General features: G+C 39.4%; 1 protein-coding gene across 5 annotated transcripts in view; it reads left to right on the plus strand.

Moving 5' to 3' along the window:
* ralgapa2 (Ral GTPase activating protein catalytic subunit alpha 2) overlaps positions 1-26,639 on the plus strand; it is a 244,784-nt gene that overhangs the window by 174,682 nt on the left and 43,463 nt on the right. For all 5 annotated transcript variants that reach the window (XM_039651126.2, XM_039651128.2, XM_039651129.2 and 2 more), the window contains 2 exons: positions 3,757-3,915; positions 6,747-6,874. In XM_039651126.2, coding sequence (XP_039507060.2) covers positions 3,757-3,915; positions 6,747-6,874 — 287 coding nt within the window. The remainder of the gene's footprint in view (positions 1-3,756; positions 3,916-6,746; positions 6,875-26,639) is intronic.

Below are 26,639 nucleotides of genomic sequence, written 5' to 3' on the forward strand. Positions count from 1 at the left end.
TTCCAAAAAAATGAACTAGTTCATAGTTCTTTTTTTCCATATGTTGCTGCTAGCTATTTATTTTATTTTTTTAATTCTTGCCACGGCCCATATACAGTACAACCACAAAGACCTTGCTTAAGACTGATCATACGATCATGCAACGCCTCCTCGGTGCTTAAGGCCAATTTATACTTCTGCATCGAGAGTACGCCGTAGTGTACGGCGTTGGCTACGCACGTAGGCGACGCCGTCGTGAGCATTTATACTTAAGCGTTCAGGTCTTGGTTGCTCTGCAGTACTGCTCCGAAACACTAGTTGGCGGCGGAGGGTTTTAATGTTCCACTGTGTTTAGATTCCTCCTAGGTTACTACAAGCAATAGCGACTGAAAGAGAGCTGATCATGTTGGAGTTGGAGCTTATTGAGGTGGAAAAACAGTTAATTTTAGTGAAATTACAAAAACTGAAAGGCAGAAATGAGAGAAGACGTCGGAGGAGATGGTACGTGTGGAAATGCGTGAGGTACGTGCAAAAATGCGTAGGAGGAAATGTGATGCTACCAAGCCGACCAATCACCGTTCTTGCGGTCCGCGTCGTCGCGGCGTGTAGTTACATTTTTGAAGAGGTGCGCGTCAGGCGACGGCGAAGGGTACGCAAGATCGGTGATTGGTCGGCTTGGTAGCATCGCATTTCCTCCTACGCATTTCCGCACGTACCTTCTCACGCATTTCTACCACTGTCTATGATTTCCACACGTACCATCTCCTCCGACGTCTTCTCTCGTTTCTGCCTTTCAGTTTTAGTAATTTCACTAAAGTGAACTGTTTTTCCACCTCATCAAGCTCCAACTCCAACATGATCAGCTCTCTTTCAGTCGCTATGGCTTGTAGTAACCTAGCCGTGAGGAATCTAAACACAGTGGAACATTAAAACCCTCCGCCGCCAACTAGCGTTTCAGAGCAGTACTGCAGAGCAACCAAGACCTGAACGCAGAAGTATAAATGCTCACAACGGCGTCGCCTACGTGCGTAGCCAACGCCGTGCACTACGGCGTACCCTCGACGCAGAAGCATAAATTGGCCTTTAGTCGACCTCATGCTGCTTTTTGTTTTGTTTTGGCCTCAGTGCGACACTGGTGGCTTGTGTTGCCAGATTGGGTGTTTATTCGCTACATATTAAGTGTTTACGTGTGTTTTAGCCGGGTTTTCACATCGCAGGCTCTATAGAAATCTGGCACCCTATTGAACGAAGTTAAACTGAGAGAGCGTGCATTCACAGGCACCAGAATGAACGCGTTCACAGTACCGTTCATCAGGCTGTAATACAGTACCTTCAGCTCATGTTCGCCCAAAATATGAACAAGTTCATGAAATATCGTTCAATGAACGCGTTCAGGCACAACACTGAATACTGCAGTATCTATATCACACATTAAAAACTACTGGTAACACTTTACAGGTTTGCTAGTTAACTACATTAGTTAGCATGAACTAATAATGAACTGCGCATATACAGCATTTATTAAAGGGATACTCCACCTCTGGAAAGATGAATGTGTATTTAAAATGAGTAATTGATGTAGAAATTATTTTTTTTTTAATTTGGAGCTTTCTAGACTGAGAAAAGAAAGAACAAAAAATGTATTTTTGGCTTATGTGGATGAAAGACAACAACTCCCAGAATGCACTTGCTTCGCTGCCCTAGGAGGCCACGCCTACCGGTAACAGAGCGTAGTAGTTAAACAACAAGTCTAGGCTACTAGTGAGTCTCCTTGATGAGTCTGCCCGAAAATGTGTTTCAAGATCGCCCACAATGCCCGGGATTCGGCTATTACGTTCTACAGTCGCCATTCATTATTTTTACTGTGGCGAGCGGGACGAGTGACGGCCGCGGGAGAACGGCGCGAGGCCGTTGGCGTGATTACTGATGAGCGACACCTATGAGACGCACCGGTCTCGTATCTCTCACGGAGGAGCGGGAATTTTCTTAGCAATGTTAAAACGCACATGAACCGATCACTTGTTTAGCGTTCATGTCCCTTTAATCTTTGTTAATGTTAATTTCAACATTTACTAATATTTTTTTTTTAAATCTTGTTAACATTAGTTAATGCACATGGAACTAACATGAACGGCTGTATTTTTATTAACTAACATTAATAAATACAGTAACAAATGTATTGCTCATGGTTAGTTCATGCTAGTTTATACATTAGCTAATGTTAACCAATGAACCTCATAAAGTGTTTCCAAACTACTTGTTTTATCCATTTCATGCTTTGTGTGAACGCGTATTCTACTTTTCCATAAGCGCCACCTACTGTCAGAGAGTGAATTTGCATCTTTATTCAGCCATCTTGTGTGTATATATAACAGCATATGGAGGAATATCATTGTAGACTACTAGTGTAGATAAACACGTGCATCGAATAAAACAGAAAAAAAACACAAGCACGGAATTTGTAAATAAAATAATTGTTTGCATACTATTTTATAACATATAGTTTTATGTATGATTGCGTGCGGTCGGAGTTTCCAGTGTGGACAGCTCCATAAAATAGCCTACTGGAAGCGCTGTAGTTTTGCTGTACTATACAAAAAATATGAAAAGAACAATACTCAAATAGCATTTTAAGATACTGCTGTTTCTGAACAAATAAACCAGTAATTGATGTCATAGATACACACGCCTGATGTTTGTTTTAATTGTCAGAATCTATCGTACTAAAATAAATCGTAATAAAAATGGCTTTCCTAATCATTTAGAATTTAATGAACAAATAATTAACTAATTGTAAATTTACAGTTTATTAATGTAATGTAATTTTATTTCAAATGATTAAGGAAAATATAGAGATTTGAAGATCTCTAAAATAATTTTAGAATTGTTAGCGACCGCAACTGAAGGCACGCCGCACTCCTGAGGTGACGACTCTGTAGACCATTAAAAAAATGAATAATTAGAAAAACAATATGTTTAGGTTACAACTTCATCTGTCTCTGAAAAAAAAAATCATCAGTGAATCTACCAAAAAAATGAATTGATTTAGATTTGCCAGTATGTTACCAGCTCTCTAGACATCTGTTTCAGCATTGACCCTTACCGGTTGAGTTCTAGAAACAATTTATACCTTTATTTTATTATTTTGAACTTCTCCTTCCTGAACTTTACAGGTTTGCCAGCTGATAGTACCACATCTGAACCCAATTCACAGATTTCCACATGTACAACATTAAACAAATTATTACAATATTTTCCTGGTGCTTCAACATTAGAACTACATATTATTCAGACTCTCAGCACCCATGTATTTCATGTTCCTTGGCAAAAATGAGCTTCTGAAAAATGCATTTCCTACAAATGTATGTATATTTTTATGTAAAATGAAAATCTGTCCAATTTTCTGGCAAAAGCCAATTTGTTTAAATGATTGAGACATAATGAACCCAATTTCTCCATCTCATTTGTCTTCAGATTGAAAATTCCCCAAATAATTACAGGAGATGTTATGTACTAAAATACATGTAGCCTTTTCTCTCTGGAATTATTGTTGATCACTAAGAAAACACACATGTTTGTGAGGTTGAGTTAACCTTTTTCTAAGAATCTGTTGTTCTGTCTCCACATGTTTGCCCTGTACAAACGATTCTCTGTTTGTTTGTTTGTTTGTTTGTTTGTTTTCCCTCCGACATGAAGTCCTTGTGAGTTTTATGACTAATGTTTACGATTTTTTTTGTGTCCGATTTATTGATGCATTTTGCCTCTGTTTGGTCATAGCTCCGTCACTTGGGAAATGATGAAGTGCACATCGTGTGGTCGGAGCACACGCGGGATTACAGACGAGGAATCATTCCCACCGACTTTGGAGATGTCCTCATCATCATCTACCCGATGAAAAACCACATGTTCTTTGTTCAGATCCTGAAAAAAACCCAGGTGCGTCCCCACATTGTGAAGATAATGGCATTACGTTACATTAAAAACCACAACCGTCCACCAGAACTTACAGATTTTCATATATTATGTGAAATGCCTCTCCAGAGGCGTCTTAAGATCTCCGCCAGGATGTGCGATGTTTGCTTGATTGTCAGGATATGTGGATTGTGGCTGAATGGTATCTCTTCCTGTCTGTTCCCTGAAAGCACTAATGCTCAGAGTCCATTACTGCACTGTCGGCACGCCACTCTCATCGCGGTCAAGCTGCCTTTCATCTTCCTCCTCCCGCGTCTGCCACTAGATCCCCAGAGAAACCAAGCGTGCATCATTTGTAATTTCTCGTAAACACGTCACCTCTGCGAGCCTCGACTGCTGTGTGTTGTTGAGTGGCCTGGATGCTGTCAGATATATGTGCTTTCCGCACCATGTCACCGGCTGCAATTAGTGAAACTCCCTCAGCTGTGTCACTGTTATCTGCCGTTCCACTCAACTAACTCTCGTGTCATCCGCTCGATAAATGGATGCCTTGGCGAATGGAAGCGCTGCGTTATCCGTCGACTAGATTCAGCCGTCCTGCTCATAGATTTGTTCCTGTTTGTGGCGTACACATCACATGCGGCATCAGGCTGAGACTTCACGCGTAGCGATTTAATGTTTAAAGGGGTGGTTGATTATGATTTCACTTTTCTAACTTTAGTTAGTGTGTAATGTTGCTGAGCATAAACAACATCTGCAAAGTTACGACGCTCAAACGTTCAAAGCAAAGGGAGATCTTTTTACTTTTACAGAAATCACTTTTGTAAGCACCACAACAAACTGCTGGTATAAGAACTATAGTGACCTTCATCACTAACCCTATAGTTTGCATAAACCCCGCCCCCTGAATGTGATTTATAGATTATCAGACAGAATATGCTAATCAATGACTAGAAGATAAGCTACATAAATTCGTCAACTAACCAGAGGCGGACAGAGTACACGCCTTTATTACTTGAGTAAAAGTACAGATACCCCTTGCTAAATTTTACTCAAGTACAAGTGAAAGTACTACAGTCAGTCCCTCCAGAAAAAAACGCGATTATGCGATCGCTGAATTCAATGCAAAATCAGCCAAAGTCCGCATATTTATGCGGGGGCCGCATTTTTTCAAATACGCCGCACTTTCGCCGCATAAATTGCCGATTTCCGTGCAAAATATGCGGGGTTTGCATAACTTCATAATCCTCGCATTTTCGTTGCAAAAAAAGTCGCATGTATCTTAGCAGAAAGTTGAAAAATGTTGCTTTTGCTTCACGCAAGAGCAGCCATTTCCCCCTGTTTCCATGGGAACGTTATGAAGTGACGCAATTACGCGACGACAGACAGACTCACGGAGGCAATTGACATCTCACAAATCGAACTCCTATAACTGTCTGTCGCACGTTCTACCGTCACATCGTTACTTAATAAACATCATAAGATAAAAGAAGTAGCATCAAACAGAAATTACCCGCACACATGGGGTGTTCGAGGCGCACGTATAACACTGCAGAGAGTTCAGCGCGCAGCTCTTAAAGGGGCCACACCTTATTTACACTCGTTACAGTCTGAAATAAAACAAGATGAGAAATTAAATATTCCCAGCACTTTCTATGATGTAGTATGCTTGCTTATCAAAGGAAGTAATAAGAAATGACTCTTACATTAGCCCAGTGAGAACAGGATGTTGGGGGAATCGCTTTTTTTCTCTTTTTTTTTTATCAAACCGCAATTTTTGCAAATTCCTGCAATTTCATCGCATAAAATTGCATAAATTTACGGTATGATGCTGGCAACCACAGCTGCCAGTAGTTTACCGCGTAATCAATCAATTTTTGCCCGCAACAATCACAAAAAAAAACTCAGCGCTTTTCTGGAAGGACTGGATACTATTATGGTAAATGTTATATATAAATCGCACATTTTTTCACAAATTTTGGGAAATTACCACCACAAAATCAGTCATTTTGATCGCAAAAATCACACAAAAAAATCGTGAAATCCTGGAGGGACTGTACAGTCAGATGTCTACTTAAGTAAAGTGTACAAGAGTACATTTTCTAAATATTGCACTACTAGCCACAGTGCTTACATTTATGGACAGAAACGTCCTACATGGAGTTATGAAAAATGTTTGTCAATACCTTTGAGAATGTAAAAGGACTTGAAAGTAAAATCAAGTCATTATCATCTCTTTACCATGTTGCTTTATTTAACATTAAAGAACATTTAAGAAAATTCAGAAAATTGAAATAGTCTGGCGAGGTGGGGCCACGGGTTGGCACATTCCCGAGATGGACCTGCTACGTCTTCATCCACTGTTTCGTCCATGATTTGGTCTCTTATCTAAATCTGACCAGTTGGCTTTGGCGGAAAGCTTATAAGGTGATTGCTGATAGGCTGCCCCAATCAGTACCACCTGCACAATCCAATCACATTTGAGAGGGACAAAACAAACAACAAATTGAGGGTTTCTGCAAATTTTTTTTTTTTTAGTAGTAGTAGTAACTCGTACTCACGGTAATGGATAGAAATGTAGTGGAGTAAAGAGTACAACATTTCCCTCTCAAATGTACTTGAGTAAAGTCATGAGTACTCCCCAAAAATGATACTCGAGTAAAGTACAGATCCCTCAAAATTGTACTCAAGTAATGTACTCAAGTAAATGTACTCCATTACTGTCCGGCTCTGCAACTAACCATTCAGAAACGTTGTGACTTCCTCTTGAGTCTCGCCATCATTGTCCGATTTCGGTTTGAACGTAAAAGGCTGAATGTACAGTGATTTACTGTTTAAAACCCTCTCTTGGCCAGGTTCCTTTCTTCGGGCCTCTGTTCGACGGGGCGATAGTGACTGGAATGCTGTTGCCCAGTCTGGTTCGGGCCACGTGCATCAATGCAAGCAGGGCCGTGAAGTCTCGACTGCCGCTCTACCAGAGTTTGTATCCTTTAACCGTTATGGTGCGTGATGCCTGCATTCGAGTGTCTGTAAGTGGTTTTGGTGCTACCTGTACCTGTGAGACTGAGTGTGTCTCATACACTGTTCCCTGATCATTATATGGTGAACATGACTTCCAGTAAATAGAGTGGGAATCATTATCACTATTGCTGTGTTATACGGCATGAGCGCATTTGTATTTATTTTTTTTGGCATCATTTGTTGTTCTTTGTTGTAGCTGTTAAACGTACGGCTCGTCCTCATTTTCTGGCGAAGACAATGAACAGCTGTATTTTTAACAATGCACCATTTTCCGGTAAGTCAAAATATTCCGTATGCTTGAATGCTGATGGGTGTATTCTGGGAATTTTTCAGAGAGCAAATGTTGTTTTGCACTAGAACGATTTCGACAATGAGAAATTCCTAAGTAGTGCATATTTTCTATGGAACTAATGAGCGGACTATGATATTATTACAAATCAATGGCCAACTTGAAATGTGGCTTTAAATAATGATATAAATAATTCAGTTTTCAGGAATCAGCTGTTATGCTTATACTATTACTAAATGTTTATTTGTTTGTCTCATAACCTTTTCATCTGCTTCTCTCTAAATAACAGCATAAGATGCCATTACTAGTTTGAAAGTGTTTGGCAAGAAGGAAAGTAATGTAATGCGTCAAGTTATGTAGCTGTAAATAATAAATCAACACTCTTAGAAAGTGTGCCAACCAGTGTTGCGTGCCGTGGTAAATGAGAAAATATGAATTAATTTGCCAGTTATCACAAAATAAACCTGACCTAAAACAGTGGTCATTACTTTTTTTGATTTTTGACTGCAAATTATCCCATTTATTTCAAGACTTCTTATCAAATAAATAAAATATGGTCACAAAATATTGATTCGAGGGGATATCATTTTGATATGTGAGAAGAAAGAGCGCTAGACTACCATTGAAAAGTTTGGGGTTGGTAAGATTTGTTTAATGTTTCTGAATCAAGGCGCTTGTGCTCGTCAAGGCTGCGTTGACTTTAACAAAAATGCTGTAAATTCAGTCAAATAGAAATAAGATGGTAGTGCATGTATTTAACAAATGTTTTGACCAATGAGGTATTCCCATCCTTGTGTAATAAGCTTGTATTACACTTGTAGCGCTTAGGAGAATACTGTAGATCATACTGTAAGTAGAAATTGCTGCATCATGCCAGGTTTTTTTTAATTCTGCTCTTTGCTTTCTGGAATGATATTGCGTCAGTATGATCATTATTGTGTGTTGGTGTGTGTGTGTGTGTGTGTGACTGTTAATTGTCTCTTGTGAATAGGGTGTGAAAGGCCATTAAGCATATTCTGCTTTCACAGCTTCCTGCAATGACTTGATCTGTCTCTATGAATAATTGATCTGCTTTTGGGTGCTGCTTCTACACCACTGTCTCTTATCTGTCCGTCACAAGAACATCTGCTCAACATTCACACGTAAGTGCATCCTCTCTGTGTGTTTCGCTCACTCACTCGTTCTCTGTTTGTCTTTCCATTGCTCATCTCATCTCGTTGTCCAAGGTCACAACACAAGCCCATTTCCAGTTCTGATCAAATGACTTTTGTTGTTGTTGTAGTTGATTTAAGGTTGTGACTTTTGAAATGTGTCTCATGTCGGACTTTGGCTTGAACAGACGGCGCTCCTGCACTGACCCGCATACATAAAACAACAGTAATTAATTATGAGGGTAAAAAGGCAGGTGCAAAATCCTCTGGTTGCCTTTAAAAGAAAATTCACATTACTTACTTTTAGGGTTGGGTATCGTCTGAATTTGAAAGATTCTGATTCCGATTCCGATTCCTTGTTTCGATTCCAATTCCTAACGATTCTCGATTCCGATTCTTTTAAGACGCAGGGTCAAAAAAGTTTAGCTAACCTTGCTAACCAACGGCCTTTCTGAAGGAAATACTCCTTCTGTAAAAATACTCCTTTTGTCACAAATTTTGCATTTTGCCAAGATTTCGTTATTTTTAGAAAAGTGAAGCCACAATTTGGATCGCCGACGTAAGGTACTCATGTTCGACTCACGTGGTTATGCCAACACTTCCGGTAAACGCTTCTTCGTTGGTGTTGTTCAGCGGTTTCTTCTTCCGCTCGGCGGACTGTGAATATCGAAAATTAGGAATCGAAATTTTAACTTTTGAACGATTCCGGGAAAAACGAAAAGTTAGTCTCGGTTCCAATCGATACTCGATTCTCGATACCCAACCCTACTTACTTTCTGTATGAATCGATCTTAACGTTATAGATTTTTTTTTTTTGTGCTTTTGTCATTTTTATTAAAAAATTTTTTCAATTTATTCAATTATTTTTAGCTTCAGTTTTAGTTTTCTTTCAGTGCGTAATTTTAGTACTTCAACTTTTCTTTCAAGTATAGAGTGCCGAAGTGATGACGTCACTTTGTAGGACAACTCGGAAGCTAGCGGCGCATGGGTTCCCTCGATCAAAAAGCTATGCATTTTCCCCACAGACTTTTGGAAAATCGCAAAAAATAAGATCTGTGTTCAACAAAGAGTTGTGACCCTTACACGTTTTGTCTATCAAGATAATCTTTTCAAGTTAATCCAAAATGTATACATTTTGAATCCTATATAAAGTTTTTAAAAAACACAAGCAGACACAATAAAGTTTACAAAAAGCACAAGCAGGTTAACTGTGTGTTCTATGTCATAAATCAAAACGTGAAAATATTTCGAGGCTTTGTTCACCACAGACCTTATTTCAGGCGATTTAGCAAAAAAAAACATTCAAAAATCCTATAGACTTTAGAGCGTGGGAACCGGGAGTGCTAAAATGCTAACTCACTTTCACGTTTTGGCCTACAGAATGATGTCGTAACTTCTGCACTCTATTGGCAAGACAACATTTTTAAAAATAATTCGATTTCAGAAGTCTTTTTTTTTTTTAAAACCATTTTAATTAACCATTTAGTTAACGATAACACTGGGACAGACTTGTCTATGGTGGGCATTATGGGCATATGCCACACTTCTCCAATCACTTTGTTTGCTTAAACCCACCCCTTGTTTTTACAATCGACTGCAAGTCCTCATTCAGATCTGCCTCCAACATCTCAAAATCCAATCAATAACTGATGGATAGAACCAAGCATTGCCTTGCATTTTTTCTTGAACAGTACATTTTACTCAGATTACATTGCAATGCGGGAAAAAAAAGCTCGTGATTTCAGCCTGGTTTAATGGGACCTCAACATTGATGTTTTCACTGACACTGATTCACACTGAAGTCACATTATGTAAAATCTGATACATTTATGATTTATTTCCATGTATTAAACCGGCCCAGATCAGAATTGTTGGATTGAGTATTAATTTTATTGTTTATACTGTCATCCAGAAACAGATCTACATCACATATGGGGGGGATCTGATTTGATCTTGGTTCCCTCCTCTTCTCTCTCTCTCTCTCTCTCGTACAGTCCGTGGCTCTCGGTCAGAACAATGACCTTGCCTCACAGTCTGTTTTTGTGTGGAGATGAAATCTTCTCTGGAGTTTTCTGCTACACAATGGGTCGGGATCCCTGCAATTTTCCTACTTCTTGTGCTTGGTGCTCCAACATAATTAGTTGAATATTTCTTGAATGCGAGTCCTCGTACTCCCTGCACAGGCTGATAAAAGCAGGTGTCTCTCTCTCTGGCCTCCAGCAGGATACACCATCACACAGCTCTAATTGGGTGGGTTTTGGTGAAATGACCACCAGCCCTTGGCATGCAATCCACCCCTGTGCCCTGCGCTGTCCCACACACCCCTGCGCTCCATTGTCCGTGTTCGTATGCGCGTATGCAGGTGAGTGTGCGGAGCTAATCTATGGCTCTCTGTCCCGCCCGACTCTGGGATTATGCTTTTCCAAAGGGCTTAGCTTGAATGGAGAGTCCTCACTCCTGCTGACACCTTTCACGTCGCGCATAATGCGTCTTGATTATTGATTCATCAGCTGCTGCGAGTTTGAAGTGGGCCATGATGAAGCCTTGTGCAGGGAAACTTAGGATGTATTACAAGATCAATAAATCTTCAGCCGACACGAGAGCCTTTTTGTTCCTTCATATTCTCTTTCTTTGTATCGCTGAGGAGTATAATGGGTCCTTTTAAAGGGATTGCTCATCCAAAAATTAAACTTCGATCATGATTTACTCACCCTGGTGTTGTTCTAATGCCTTATGACCTATCTTGGCCTACGGTCAGTGTGTCATACGCTGTCTTTTCACTTTCTTTCTGTCATTCTCTGCATGAAGCTGAGATGCTTTAATCTATATTGGCTTGTCCAGGCAGTCCAGTGGCCTTTAAGAGGTGAGGCAGAGATTCACTGACCTTCAGTCTCTTTGCTGCCTCCCCTGCTGAACAAGAATCGATGGCGTTAGCCTGCTTACTCCCTCTCTCCTCCTGGCTCAGATCCTTCTCTAGGCACCAATCAATAGCCATAATCTGTTCCTACCCACCGTCAGTCATGCGAGATTCAGCTTTTAGCACCCGTGATGGTCGAGGGAAAGTTGGGGATGTGGTCTCATATTATAAACCATAATACAAGTACCTGCAAATTAGGGTGAGGATGATGAATGTGATCATTTGGATGTCATTGTGGCCATCCCACGATATTACTTCTGTCTGTGTTCATGGTAGCTTCATATTGAAGCGCAGTATCCTTACATTATGTTGAAGTCACTTGTCAGGGTTGAGTCAAATGTGATGAAATGGCTTACATGCTTTCTCGTGTTGAGGCAGAGTCTGACATTCGACTGCTGATAATTTGCAGATTATTCTTGCTAAGAACCAGCTTGTTAAACTAGAAGAGACTGTCCTAACTGTACGTTCACACCCGCCGCCGACTTTAGCGTCAAAGAAGCTCTGGCCGCCCTGTCGTGAATGCTTGTCAAAAACAGTACGGGGAAGCTTGTTGACGCTTTGAATGCTTTGACGTTGAAGTGTCACAACGCGAAATGTAATAAACAGAAGAAAAAAAACAAGCAATACATTGAAGAAACCTTTTATAATGACAGCATTTTTATAACCATTTTGGTCACATTTGGTCTGGAAAAAAATAGTTAGCTATTATTATTATTATTTGCGGTCAGTTCGGTGTCACCGTGAGCAAATTAATTGCATTCCCACTTTAAAAAGAGCGTTCATAAATATTTCAAATAAAAGTTGCGCTCATGCGTTCCCTATAAGCAAACGATAAATGATACGAAACCAGTAGGAAACACGATTATTAGGCGATTACTTCTCTTTCATTTTCTCGGAACTAATGTTTTGGTAGGAACAAAAGTTTACATTGTTTGTTTCTCCGGAATCACTCAGCCAGCACGAAGGATGTCTATTTGCCGATTGGTTGCTGCCGCTGGACCGCGTCACAGCTCATTACCATAAAGTTAAGCTTACTGATTGACTCTGATTGGAAGCTCAAGACGTTGGCGGTGTGAATGTATAGTTATGACATCCACATTTAGATTTTGTGCATTGCGTTTGGCATCTACGTTTGCAATTACTGATTCCACAATAATAGACCAACATAGTATAATAGTAGATAACAGCATTCAAATAATGGTGCAGCAGTCTAGTCTTTCTAGTCTTTTCCAGTCTTTCTAGTCTACAAATGTTTTGTATTGACAAAACTGAAGAGATTCAGTTGAAAATGAGTGTAGACCAAAAGTAAAAGGTATCAGTATAATTGACCCTTCACAGGGAGTTTGATTGACAGGCGATCTGACCAATCATTTTCGGCGAATCCGCCATTTTTGTCCGACAAAACGGTCAGGGGAGTTAGCAGATTGACGTTGGAGGATCTGAACTTGACAAACGGAGTGTACTGACGTCGTTCTGCAGATAAAACAACATTCCTTCTTATGTTCATTCATGTTTATCTGATGCTATAAATTGACTAGAAGAAAGAGATGATCGGTTCACAAGCAGCTTTATCTGAGGCTCTGTCAGACACATTAAAGAGCCACAAAACGGTATGTATTGTTTAAATTTCTTTTTAAAAATGACCAAATATGAATGTAGAGACTTTGTTTCACATTAAAAGTAACCTGGTCTGTGTCTGTCAGCGCGGTGTCCTCTCTGCTCCGCGATGTGTTTTTCATGTGAGAGTAGTGAAGCTTGTCATACATAGCAACAGTAACTAAAGGGGGCGGGTCTTTGCGGACGGTCAATTGATATATTTTAGTATAATTGAGATACTATTATAGTTTTTATTCAATTTTTGAATTTGTTTTTATTAGGGCTGGGGTAAACGATTATTAACTAAACAATTAGTTGGGCGATTATTTTATCGATTAGTCGACTAATCTAATGACTAATTGGACGACTAATATAAAGAATATTTTTCTGCTGCTCAATTAATAAAAAAACAATGTATCTCAAATAAATACTAGCATACTGAATCAAGATACTATAAGCTGGCTAACGTTAGTCTAATGTTATGTATTTGAACACCATCATTATAACTCTACAACCGCCAAAATCGTGTTATTAAAATATTTTTTACAAACATTTTTTATCATAGAGAATGTTTAAATATAAATATCAGCTGATGAGGGAAACGGCGGTGCGATAGGTGGCTGCTTCAACTGGAGATGAATCGGGAGAGGTTTGTGCACCTACTGATCAGAGCGCGTGCTGACACGGAGTAAAGCCTGGTTTATACTCGACACGTCCGCACGAGCGCGAATGTGCGTGCGGCAAAAATTACGCGTTGGGTGCGCAAGACCAGGAAGACTGTGGCTGGCTGTGTGTACCTACGCCTTTTTTTATAACAGCGCGCGCAGCGCCGCGTCCGGGATGAACGACTTCAAGCCGAATCTGCCCGTGCTTGTACGTCTCACCACACCGGCACCCAGTTTGCGCGTCTAAATTGTAACGTTTTTTTTTCTTAAGGGTTTGTTTACTGTGATTCACTTAATGGATAGCACATTCACTTCTAGTTGTCTTCGTCCTCTATTCTGCAATGTTTCGGTCTCCCACGTGTGTGTGGCAAGCTGTACCGCCGGGAACATGCAAAAAATAAATAAATAAAGAAGCGTCGACGCAAAAAATATGACGTCGACGCAATTTTGACGTCGAAGCATCGACGTCATCGACGCGCCGCTACAGCACTAGTTTTTATTATATATTTCCAGTCCCAGTAGCAGTAATCTCAATGTTTTTGTCATTTTTATTAGTTTATTTGATATTTTTTTAGTTCAATAACCCTGCTCAGCTGAAACCCCCTTGATAACCGAATAACAACTTTGCTTTGTTACCACCACAGAAATGCGAGGGCCCACATTAAGTATGTTCAACGGGACTGTGCACCATTCATGCCTACATTTTGCATCCTTACATAAATAATGTTCCTGGGAAGATTCCCTTTTGATATGATCATCTTTGAGAGGAGAACCGGGAGACTATGTCTCAGTGGAGAGCAGCTCAGCGTCCCTAAGCACGTTTTCACTTTCCTTTCTCCGCCCCCATGTTTGTCCCCCTCCCTAGTCTGCTTTCCTGGGTCTCCCAACTTGCCAGCTGTTCCTGGAGGTCCTGACAAAGTCCAGTGTGTTCAGATCAGTGAGTTACACCAACTCATCTCTTTCTCTCCTTTTCCTCTCGCTCATGCCTGCACACATTCATTAGACAGTCTGCGGACTATGTTGAGAATAGCAAACTGCCATACCCTGCACATACCCTTGCTATTGCTTCAGTTCGTATAAAACGCAATGTATAAAACGCTTTACTTGCACACGAAAACGTTAATGCACTCAACTTTCAGTTTCCGATATAAAGAACGATTTTGTGACTGAATATTTGCGACCGCTAAATAATAAAGGCGACGTGCTTTAACGTTACAGCACTGTCTTCTATTTCAGATTATTATGATGTGGTTTGTTTTGTTAAGAGCTCAGCATTTGCATTTGTTGATTTTCACCATTTTTTTTAGGTTTATGTCATATGTTGAGGTCAATGTACATCCTTCTAAAACTATATCCAGATATTTTTGGGTTGTTCACTTCACATATTGGTAACACTTTACAATAAGCGTCATTAGTTAACATTAGTACGATATGTGAACAATACTTCTTCAGCATTTATTAATCTGAGTTAATATTAATTCCAACATTTACTAATACGTTCTTAAAATCAAAGGTTGTATTAGTTAACATTAGTTAATGGACTGTGAACTAACATGAACGCACCATGAACAGCTGTATTTGTATTAACTAACATTACCAAAGATTAATAAACACTGTAACTAATGCATTGCTCATCGTTAGTTCATGTTAGTTAATGCATTTGCTAATGTTAACTAATGAACCTTATTGTAAAGTGTTACCCACATATTAAATGTTCTATAAACTTCTATGTTCTACAATGTTCTGTAAATATATAATGTTCATTTGAATGGATGAAATATTCTCAGCTAACCTTTTTACAGTGTGTGACAATAGTGTAGCATACCACTGTGTCACACAATCTTGATTGTGTGTGTGTGTGCGTCACACACACAAACACAATCAAGGGGGGCTCCCATCCACAGGCCTGTCAAGCCCAGCCATGAGTGGAAAGTCAGTTTTGCCCATATGGCATATGGCGTCTCACTGCTGCCTCTTTATATGAAATACTCAAGTATTCTCCCACCCACCCTCTCTCTCTCTAACACTGAATGACTCATAGCATTACTCTTCTCTAGCTCTCTCTACCCCTCCTGCTGCTTGTGATGCCTGGAACAAAGAATAGTGACACACACACACACACACATGCCCGTGGGGGATTTTCTCTTATGGTAGACCCAGGACTTAAACACAGGTCAGTAAACAACTCAGGGAACAGATAAAAGAAGAAAAAACAGGTGGCAAATGTAATAGATGTGTGTATGGATGTGTGTATTTATCCATGCAGCCTTGGCTTTCTTTTCTGCACACATCATCATCATGCTCGGAATCCTCAATAGCTTTTTTAATCAAATTTCCGCAGGGAGCAGGAAGACTCCCGGGTCATCGAGTCGTGTCTAATTTGATATGAGTACTGCATGCTATTGGGTCAAACTCCTTCATACTTTATCGACGTGATATGAAATACGCACTTGATGACATTCTCGTTTTTATTTTATTCTGCCGCTCTCCAACCAGAATTTTAGCGCATTAAATGTTAATTTTTCTTGACAAGAGGATGAAGGCATGGGGAAGTATCGTTGTAAATTAGATTATTACAATTTCAGAAAACAATGTAAGTAGGGCTTGCTTATGCAGAGCTCATTTTGACTAATCGTCAGGGTTGCTCTTTTAAAAATAGTTTCTAAAAGGGTGTTTTCACAGTGACGCCATAGTGGCCGAACATAGACAGATGTCAAGCATGAATGCCTAATGGAGTGCTAGGGTTTGTGTGTGTGTGTGTGTGTGGGCGGAGATTCAGGTTTAAACGTAGATTGTCAAATTTAATCTGACGTTCTGTGATGCAAAAATACAAACTGACAATTAACATTTTAGTAATCCTCCTAATAACCTTTTTTTTTCTACTGTAATCAACAATTTTTAGACTGGAAAGGTCCCAATAGTTCTTCATGGAGCCATTGATGCCAATTAAGAACCTCTGTTAAAAATCCACAAAATGTTGCCTCCTTTTAGCAGTTTACTGTGTTGCTCTGATATTTTCTTCTGTCTCAGAACGTCTGCGCCAATGTGATTGAATTTGACAATCTACATTTAAACTTGAACCTCCGTCTCCTCCCACACAAAATTAAGGGGGGAAAAAATTCACTAGCACTCCATTAGGCATTCATGCTTGACATCTGTCCGTGTTCTGCCACTATTGTGAATGGAGGAGCCATTGCCAGATCAGGGTTGGCTCCCCCAGCGCATGTGTGTGTATGTGTACGTGTGTGAGAGAGAGAGAGGTAGAGTTACACAGAGCTTGCTCCTTTATTAATGCTCCCTCAGGAGTGACGTTACTAAACCGTGTGAGAAAAGCGTGAGAGCGGCTCCTGTTGGCACCTGCCAGCTTGTGTTTTTGCACTCTGGCATAGAGTATTCTCCTGTTTTGTTGTTGTTTATTTTCTGTGGATTAGAGACTCTATTAAATGAGAGACAATGGATAAACGGTTGCATCCAAGCAAAGGGTTTTAACATTATATGCTTTACAAATAGATTTCAAGTACACAGTGAAATGAGCTCTTATGGCTGATCGGTTGTTCTTGTTTAGACATAATGTTTACATGTGTGTCCCCTACTCGTGTAGACTGGTCTTTGATGGTTTTAATAAAAAATAAATCATGGTTCTCTTACACAACGCTCATTTATTTCAAACTGAAAAAGTACCATTCAAAGATTTGGTCTCCATAAGATAGGCCTACATATAAGATACAAAATGACTATGACTTGGTTACAATGAAATAATTTTCTTGTAAACTTCCTCTTCATAAAAGTATCCTGAAATAAAAAAATATAAAACAGCAAAACTGGCTGCTGGAAATTCAGCTTTGCCATCACAAGAATGAATTATATTTTAGAATATATTCAAATAGAAAACATTTGAAATTGTTATAATATTGGTAGCACGTTATTTTACAGTCCTGTTTCGCATATACATACTATAGACGAATCCGACGAGCGTTCTGTGTAGGCTGCCATCTTGTGGCGACGCCATTACTGAGCTGTTACACAGGCATATAGACATATACACCGGTATGTAAACAAACCTTTGGATGATAACGCGAACTCACCCTCGATGACAGCTACAGCCAGGCAGAATGACTTGTTGGTTTGATCTGTGACTGCAGTGGCCTCCAGTCACAGATGAAGGTACAAACGATCTTACAGATTAACGTTATTTATGAAAATAGCTTGGCAAGCTAGCTAGGCTAACGTTTGCTAACGAGGAAACTATAAAAAGATCTGTCCATTTGGCAACAATAAATAAATAAATGAATGAAATCAAATAAACAAATTCATGTTTTTCATTTGTGTCCATTATTTATCTCATTTTCACATTGCAACAGGCAAGGGTAAGGTAACGTTACAGCTAGAAAGTATACATAATATCGACCAATTAGTGTTTTTAAACCATGGAAAGAGGTCAATATAACAGCAGGAAAACAATTATGTCACATAACGTTACATTTAGCTCAGGAAAGACATTTAATGACCTTAGCATGTTAATTGAATAGAAAAAATAGCAAGAGAGGAGATTTTGCTGATCACTATATCACATATTTATTATATTTTTTTTTTACTTATGTCATTAAATAATTGTTATTATACGCGAATGTCCACGTCTTGTACTCGCCCAGGAAATCTGTAAACCGTAGGCTACGGCACCAGACAGGGGCACTCGACCCGGGGTATTCACAGTGTTTTCTCTTCAAAATTGAAATTTTGCTGCCACCATTGAAACAATTTATAACGGAAACTGTTTACCCACTCGACATTATACAAGGGATAACGTTGTAACGTCAGTGACAGTCGTAAATCGCGGGCAGTTTATTCCAGTGGACGCAAGTTGCAACTAAAACAATAGGAGGCAATGGCGCAACGCTACCCAGCAACAGCTCAGTAATTCAGGCGCCCCGCTTACTTCCGGTAGTTTCGCCGGATTCGTCTACAATATACTTATTAAAGTAATTACAATAACTGGATAGCTAACCCTGTACGTAACCTATGCAAGTACTTTATTAGTTAAGTGCACTGTAAATACACACACTGTATTATATTATCTATATCTATATTATAATATTATATTATATTACCATAATATTTCACAATATTGCTGTGTATACTGTTTATTATTATTATTAAATAAATCCAGCCTTGATGAGCAAAAGCGACTTATTTTGAAAACATAAATATAAATGCTAGACACCGAGAGCTTATTTTCTTGAGCATAATTAAAAGCCAGAGACAGTCAATTGGTTGTTAAAGGAGCAATGTGTGACTTTTAGCGACATCTAGTGGTTCGGTTGCGAGTTTGCACCAGGTTTGCACTAAGGGCTCAGCCCACTGCTCACCCCTCCCTTTCGAAGAAGCTACGGTTGCTAAAACGGGACAAACATCTCCTCGGCTGAGACAGCAGAGAATAGCCAGAGTAAGCCAAGAGTGTGTAACATTGTCACTGTTTCTGTACCACAGTCCATTATAAACCACATCATGAATACTGTCTGTTTACAAAGCCATAGTCAGGTGAGGATCAAGGGTTTTAATATATAATTTAATAAAATAATAATCAGCTGATTGTCTCACAAACGTAACCAGCAGCACATTTCTCCCCACATACTGTAGCAAACCCATAATACAGCGAGGGAGCAGCTATATATTTTTTCTAACAGGGTAGTAATAGTTTAGCTGGCTAATATGAGCTGTTACTGTGGCTGAGCTGGGACACGTCTGCATCGCATGAGTCCAAAGGTCGGAACTGCGCGCGCTGTTACAATCATGTCATCTCCGCATCCCATAGATACTATTTACTACACACAATAGGCTTTTTTCTCTGATTTTTAAAATTCTTCGCGATCGACTTTAGTGATAAAAGACTTTAGTAAAAGTCTCTATCGACGGGTTAGTGATTCCTGTAACGTACTGTTTTACGGTCAATGACATGAATACTAATCATCAGCTGTCTCACGAACGTAACAGCACATCTATCCCCAACATAACAAACCCATAACACAGCGAGGGAGAACTAAGTTACATGAAACAATCCCAACTACATATTTTACACCACTCACAAGGGAAAAGTCACTACTCACGGAGTGTAAGGCTAGCTTCCAGCTTTCCGCTACTTCTCTTTCAAGGTAGTGATGAAACGCGTTCTGTAGCGCTGTTTGTTCGCGTTCGGCTACGGTAGGAAAATGACGTCACAACATGGCGACCTTCATAGAAGGGGATTCCCTCGGTTATGGAGCTATTAATGTCTCATTCTAAGGTAATAAAAACATTACGGCTAATTAAGTAAGTTCTTTATACACCACTGAAAACATAGTTATGGATGTCATATTGCCTTTCTGTTAATAGATACTCAACTTTGTTACACATTGCACCTTTAAGAGTCGTGTCCCTCTGCTGTATTTGAACAGTTTTACCTTAGTATAGCCGGTTCAGTGAGGATGCAAAGAGGTTAAATGTCTCTTAGACGGGACTGTGCTCAAGTTCGCAAGCATTCTCCAAAGTTTTTCCTCATTTAATTTGCAATAAAACATTCTTGGTCTCGTAACTGGTGCAAGATCCTCCGGTCTACACCTGTGCGTCTGCGAGCAGGGGTCCAGTTGGTCACCCAGTCTTCCTGTTGTCGGTCCGATGAGCGGGATGGACGTTTTCGGAGCCGCGCTAATTGTGATTGATGGCGGAGGAGGGGAGGACGAGTGTTAAACCTGCTCGTCTTCTCAGAGTAATTAGCATCCAGCTAGCGGTTCCATCTGCCTGCCCAAGCCCTGTTTAATTAATGAACTTTCTTCTCCTCCCTCCTCAGGCTGCCAACTCTGGGAGAAAGCTGTTAGCCCTCTCAGGTTATCCAAATGGATGTGGCTCCGTTTTTTTTGTTTGTCGCCCTTGTACACAATGAACGCGTTCGCATTGATGAGCCGCGTGTGGGTTTTGTCTCTGGCGCGCTTTGTCTATAGTCTTGTAAAGGGAGTGATAATGAGCAATTCTGGCAAGCTTTGGCACTTAAGTGTGGGAGTATTTGAATGTACGAGAGTGTGTGTGTGCGCAAGATCGGACTGCGTTCTTCCAGAGCACTGTTGCTTTGTTTTGTTTGTGTTTTGTTTCTCGCTCATTAGAATGAGATTGCCTGCGGCAGCGGAGGTATTCTTCGCGTGATAGTCCTTCTCAAAAGAGTTGTGGTGTCTCAAGGCTCGTGTTCGTTTGCGTGCCAGGATATGGATTGCGGACACGTTTGCAGGAGAGGGGCTTCGCGCCTTTGTGTTTGCGTCTTCATGCATGCCTGATTCTTCTCTGGCTAATCGTCAGGGTTGTTTAGCGCCGGCCCTCGTTAAAGCTCATATCTCATTCGGCGGGTTTCTTTGTCTGAGGCCGTTGCTGATAAGAATACTGCCTCTAGGGCTCTTGTGATATTGAAATCCTCCAATGGTGAGCAAGAGTCTTCAATCGGTGAATATCAGCAGTGCCCTGATTACCATTCAATCTCCCAGAGCTCGGTCACTCATCTCTGGCTCTCTCGGCCTGAATGAAGACTGCTTATCCTCTCTTATGCAACACATATCCAATTCTTCCCTAAATGTCACTCAAATGTCAGCCACCGCATAACCCGCCAACTGTATTGTACGTCCCGTGATCAGTTCGTTTTATGCTCCTGTGTTGTAACCTCGGCACTAATTTAACCATTAGAAAACACTACACCAAAAAAGTCAATTTAATGAAACACATGTATGTACCAAACACATTTTAGTTGGTCCAGCTTTGGCCATAATAAATCATAGACATATACACTAGACGTCACCTTAGCTACGGCAGTTCATTAGAACGAATGCGTCAATAGAGCCGCCATCTTGAAACAGGGGAGCCCCTCCACTTTAATGCATCAGCGTCAATGTAGTAGACACAGGTCTAACGCGAATAAAATCACCATAAATAATCATGAATGCGATTTTTCTTGTTTTTTTTGGTTTGTACCAACGGTCAGACATGTTTTTATCATTGATTCCAGAAAGAAAATTTTTTTTTTTTTTTTAAACATTCTTCCTAGTTCAGATTTCATCCGTGAACTTCATACGCTGCACAAAAGTCCGCCACCATCAATGAATTCGAAGTAAAGGCAGAGATAGCAACATTACCTAGCTACTTCCTATGACAAGACCCCTGTTCCAAGATGGCGGCGGTTTTGACGCATGCTTAGAACCCCCAGGTGAGGTCTAGTGTTATATGTCTATGATAATAAATGAGGAATATCCTTGGGTATTTGCAATCTCTTGACTGTGGTTTGAGCACAAGTACAGGACAGGTGTTTAATCATAAAGCCTGCTGTATCATATTTGATTGGCAGAAAGTTTAAGGCCTCTAAATGATCAACATGATCAAAAATTTGCTGTAAAACCTGTCGCACACAATCTACTACAGTGCTTCTGTCGTCTGATTGATCGTTTAGACTTTTTTAGCAAGTGTGGCGAGCAGGACGAGGTCGTGATTTTCCACTTTTTTTAATGTTTGGGAGTCTTTTATGGTGCTTTTCCACTGTATGGTACGGCTCAGTACGGTTCGGCTCGCTTCGCTTTTCCACTGCGTGATACGGCTCGGCATGGCTCGGTTCACTTTAGCCCGGTTTGCTTTTCTGTAATTAGTACCACTTCAAAGTGGGTGGGATTATAGTCTGACCGTTATAGTTTATTCACTCCTCGGCAACCAATGAGAAGAACGTCTGCACTTTGTCCACTGACCACGATTCAGACATTTTTTTTTTGTTGCAAGTTTTCTTTCTTTTTTTTTTACTACATGCAAGTAGGGATGGGACGGTATGAAAATTTCATATCACGATTATAGTGTCCACAATAATCGTGATTATCAATATTATCACGGTTTTGTTAAAAATTTATGAAAGTGCTCAAAAAGAACTGATGCTCACACTGAAAACATTTCAACAAGTTTTATAATTGAAAATCAACAAACAACAAATAAAACAAGCCTCTCTATGCAGTTTTTTAAGCAAGATTCTATTCTATGGCATTTGCTTCTTTATAATGCCCGTCGTCAATAGCAACACATTATTGCACAGCGCACATCCATAACATTCACAACGGACGCGCGCTCTTGTTTCATTCAAATACAACTTGCCGTCCTGCGTCTCCGGTTTTTGATTGTATTGCAAAAATGAAATCAGAGTTGATTTATTGCTTACAGAGTTTGATAATATTGGTGTGATATATCTTGTCTGGACGATTGTTTTACAAAATGAATTCATAAATAGGTAAGATTTAAAACAAGCTAATCTCATTATCAATTCAATATGTCCCCGTAATTATGTGGTAAAAATAAAATCGGTTTAATACGTGATGTATCTATACTTTACTATCCCTTAAAATATCACTCTTAATAATAGTCTTGTTTGAAGTTGTTCGTTCGTCTTTGGCTCAAATCCACTTGCTACGAACTTTTCTTCGCGGAAGCTTCACGTCTATTTCAAGTGAGTGACATAAAATGTTTCAACTCAAATCAACATTTCGTGCCCAATTGTTTCCCAGACGTAGTTTTGGTATTAAGGTCAAAGTTAACTTGCCTTGCGTTCAGGTGATGATCACACAAGACGACTCGGCAGATTTGAAGTGTTTCTATTGCAGTGACTTTTTGTTCGGCAGACAGGGTGACCATCCTCGATCAAGTTTCCCTCAGGACTTTTATAAAACCCAAAATATGACCACACCTCAGATTTGGTCCTCTTAAAAGGCTGAAAAACCTCCTGAGCACGTTCACTGCCTTCCGCCATTCCTTCTCGAATAGTAATTTAAAAAAATATTGCGTGCTGCGCGCCTGCGTCAGACTGGCCGACAGGATTCAGTGAGTTATTAAAATCGCGATAATCAAACACGGTTTTAATGATAATTAAATTTTAAACGATAATACTAACCGTCAGTACATTTTATCATGATTTATCGTGAAACCGGTTATCGTCCCATCCCTACATGCAAGTCAGGTAAGTAGTTTTAAAACAGGCGCTACAGCAGTGGCTGTTATTGGCTATTTAAATCTAGCGGGTTTGATGTCTCGCAAATACAATGTCACTGGTAGTGGCGATTCTGTCTGACCAATCAGTGATCTGCAGTGTTTTCACATCACATTTTAGCATCGGTACGGTACGCTTGGAACCTAAACAGAGGTGGTACCATTTAAAGCGAGCCGTACCGTGCCATGCAGTGGAAAAGCACCATTAAGCCCCGTTCACACCGCCAGCGACACGCAACGACAAAGCGACATGATCCCATTCATTTCAATGGAGCGCTGGCCACTTCCGGCAACACGAGCGACAGTGACTGTTGGCGACAGAATGTGGGCGTGTCAAGCGCCAAAAGTTGAGAAAATTCAACTTTATGCGAATTAGTTTTCGCGAGGGAAAACCAATAGGAAAGAAAACTTTCAGTGAACCTCGTGCGTCACTGTCTCGAGTGCAGGCAAGACAGATGAGTTCAAGGACGATTTCACTGTTTTATATGATTTGACTGTGTAACCACATACATGGATAATAAAATGATGCATGTCGCGGTCTCAGTGAGTTTAATTTATACATTTAACGTTATAGTTCGTTCGAGTGTTGTAATTTTATGATGCACGTTTAACACCGCTGCAGTTCATTTTAAAATTTCCCCTGCATTACGTTGACTATTAGGGACAAGAAAATTGATTATTTGTCAAATCTGAATGACGTTTTAATAATTTATGACAATATGAGTGAGTTTAATTTGTTGATTGATGATCGATCGTTAATCTAGTAAAAGATTTAATCCACTGAACACTGCTGAGTTAATATAAAAACACTCTCCTCACAACAGCATTCTGTTCATTTTTAGCTTTAAAAGTCCTTTATTTTATTATTTTTCAGACCTTTTCTGCTTCGGACGTACAGGTTCTGATTCACTATAATAACTTTCGTTGTCTACTTGGCTTTCTTTGCGTAATTCAACAACATTACCAACTTGGCAGCCAATGATGCTCTCCGAGATAGGCGACCCACACTATCCACAAGCAAATGCTTTTTATTTTAAGAGTGCAGTCTTCATCTCAAGTGAGTGTAGACCATTCAGATGACTCTTCACAAAAACACAGTTTATTTCTTAATGTACATTTCCACCAAACTTCTGAATGCTCAGATTATGCTGAATGTATGCTGGAATTTGCCTATAACATTTAAATTATTCTTTTATAAAGACAAATGTACTGTTTTCAATCAAATGTCGGGGGGAAGGTCTTTGATTAAAGCATCTGCTGTTTAATAAAGTTTTGCAAGCAACAAACCATTGCATAGCATAAAAATAAATGAATAAAACATTGCGCATTGAGGCTGCTTTAAAGACTGCGGCGCTCCCAGTTTCCTGGCGGATATCTTTAAAGAGGAATTAGTTGATTATTTATAAGTTGGCCATTAATACCACTTTAAACAGTTCAAAGGCAGAGACGGCTCCTCCACGCGCTGCCTGTGATTGTTCTGAGCTAAAGGATGTCCTTGTGTTTCTCCATTTGCATGTTCACACAAAACGGAGTCTCTGCGAAGAGGATAGGGGGAATAAACAAAACAACAGCAAAAACCGCAAAGCAACATAAAAGTGCGCATCATGTTTTTTTTCCAGCCGGGCTTTGATGTGGAAATGGAGCTTCTTTACATTGTGAAGTAGAGGAGTGCAGTTTGCTCAGTGAAGGGCTAAGCTCTGCTAATGTCCCTTAGCTTCCATGGCATGAGAACGTCACACTGGATGTCTACAATAATGCCGTAATTTCCCCCGTGATTCTTATTTATTTGTTTGTTTATGAAATGCTCATTATAAAGTAGTGCCTCGACCAGAGGCCATTTCATCTTTGAACGTCTGTTTGGAACTTCATTACTAGTCTGTGATTGTTTTTTATTTTTGCTGTTTCTTTTGATTGCCTGACAATCCAGCATGTTGCTGAAATGAAAGCTCTTAGCATCTCATTGTGATTTGCAGGTCTTGGTTTCAAACAGTTCATACAGCCTTTTAATTACTGTGGCAGAGCCACTACAAATCTATAGCTGTTGTCATGTATATGAGTCTCATTGAGGGTTAATGCACAAAGCTGTGAGGTGAGGATGCCACAGGCTTTCTGAGGAAGTGTTTATAGTTCCTCCCCCACACCAGCCCAGGGTTTTGTCTTCATCTCCCATAAGTATGATGCAATTGATCTCACAATCTTTTATTGATTTTTTTTTTTATTATTTCTATTTTATAAAGTGAATTATCCATTTGGTATCGATACTGGTCAAATATTTGGAATAATTACTATGTTTTTAATGTTTTTTGAAGACAATATCTTATGCTCACCAAGGCTGCATTTATTTAAAAACGAAAATGCATTGTGTAATAATATATATATATATATATATATATATATATATATATATATATATATATGAAGAGTTCAGATGCAAAAGCCTCTAAATGCCATTTGAAATTTTCTTCTTTAATGATGATTTTTATCAAACTTGTATATTTAAGTTCAGTAATTTCACTTAAATGGCAATGATAATTACCTATTAATTGTTATTTAAGTGAAATTACTGGACTTAAATATACAAGTTTGATAAAAATCATCATTAAAGATGAAAATTTCAAACGGCATTTAGAGGCTTTTGCATCTGAACTCTTCATATATATATATATATATATATATATATAATTATATTTCACATTATTACACAATAATGTAATAATGTGAAATAATGTAATAATGTATATATGTGTGTAATGTAATATTGCGCAATATATATACACACATATATATATGGGTGATTCTCACGAAACCATTAAAACACCACGGCACTAATGATTTTAAATATTAAACATGGTATTTAGTGATATAAAAAAGCACCACAATAAAGACAATACTGATCTCTACCTTGCACAATGTGTAATTTCAACATGGGAATAATTTTATTTTCTATTTTACTGTATTTTCTGCGAAAATTCTCATTACCGTAATGCGTCCAACTCAACTAAATGTATGTTATGTTGCAGTTTAAACAAATTAAAATAAAAAGAAATTAGAAAAACAATAAATGGATGTTCTATTAGATTATT

The sequence above is a fragment of the Pimephales promelas genome, chromosome 15 (assembly GCF_988280905.1).
Source record: "Pimephales promelas chromosome 15, fPimPro1.hap1.1, whole genome shotgun sequence".
Taxonomy (NCBI): domain Eukaryota; kingdom Metazoa; phylum Chordata; class Actinopteri; order Cypriniformes; family Leuciscidae; genus Pimephales; species Pimephales promelas.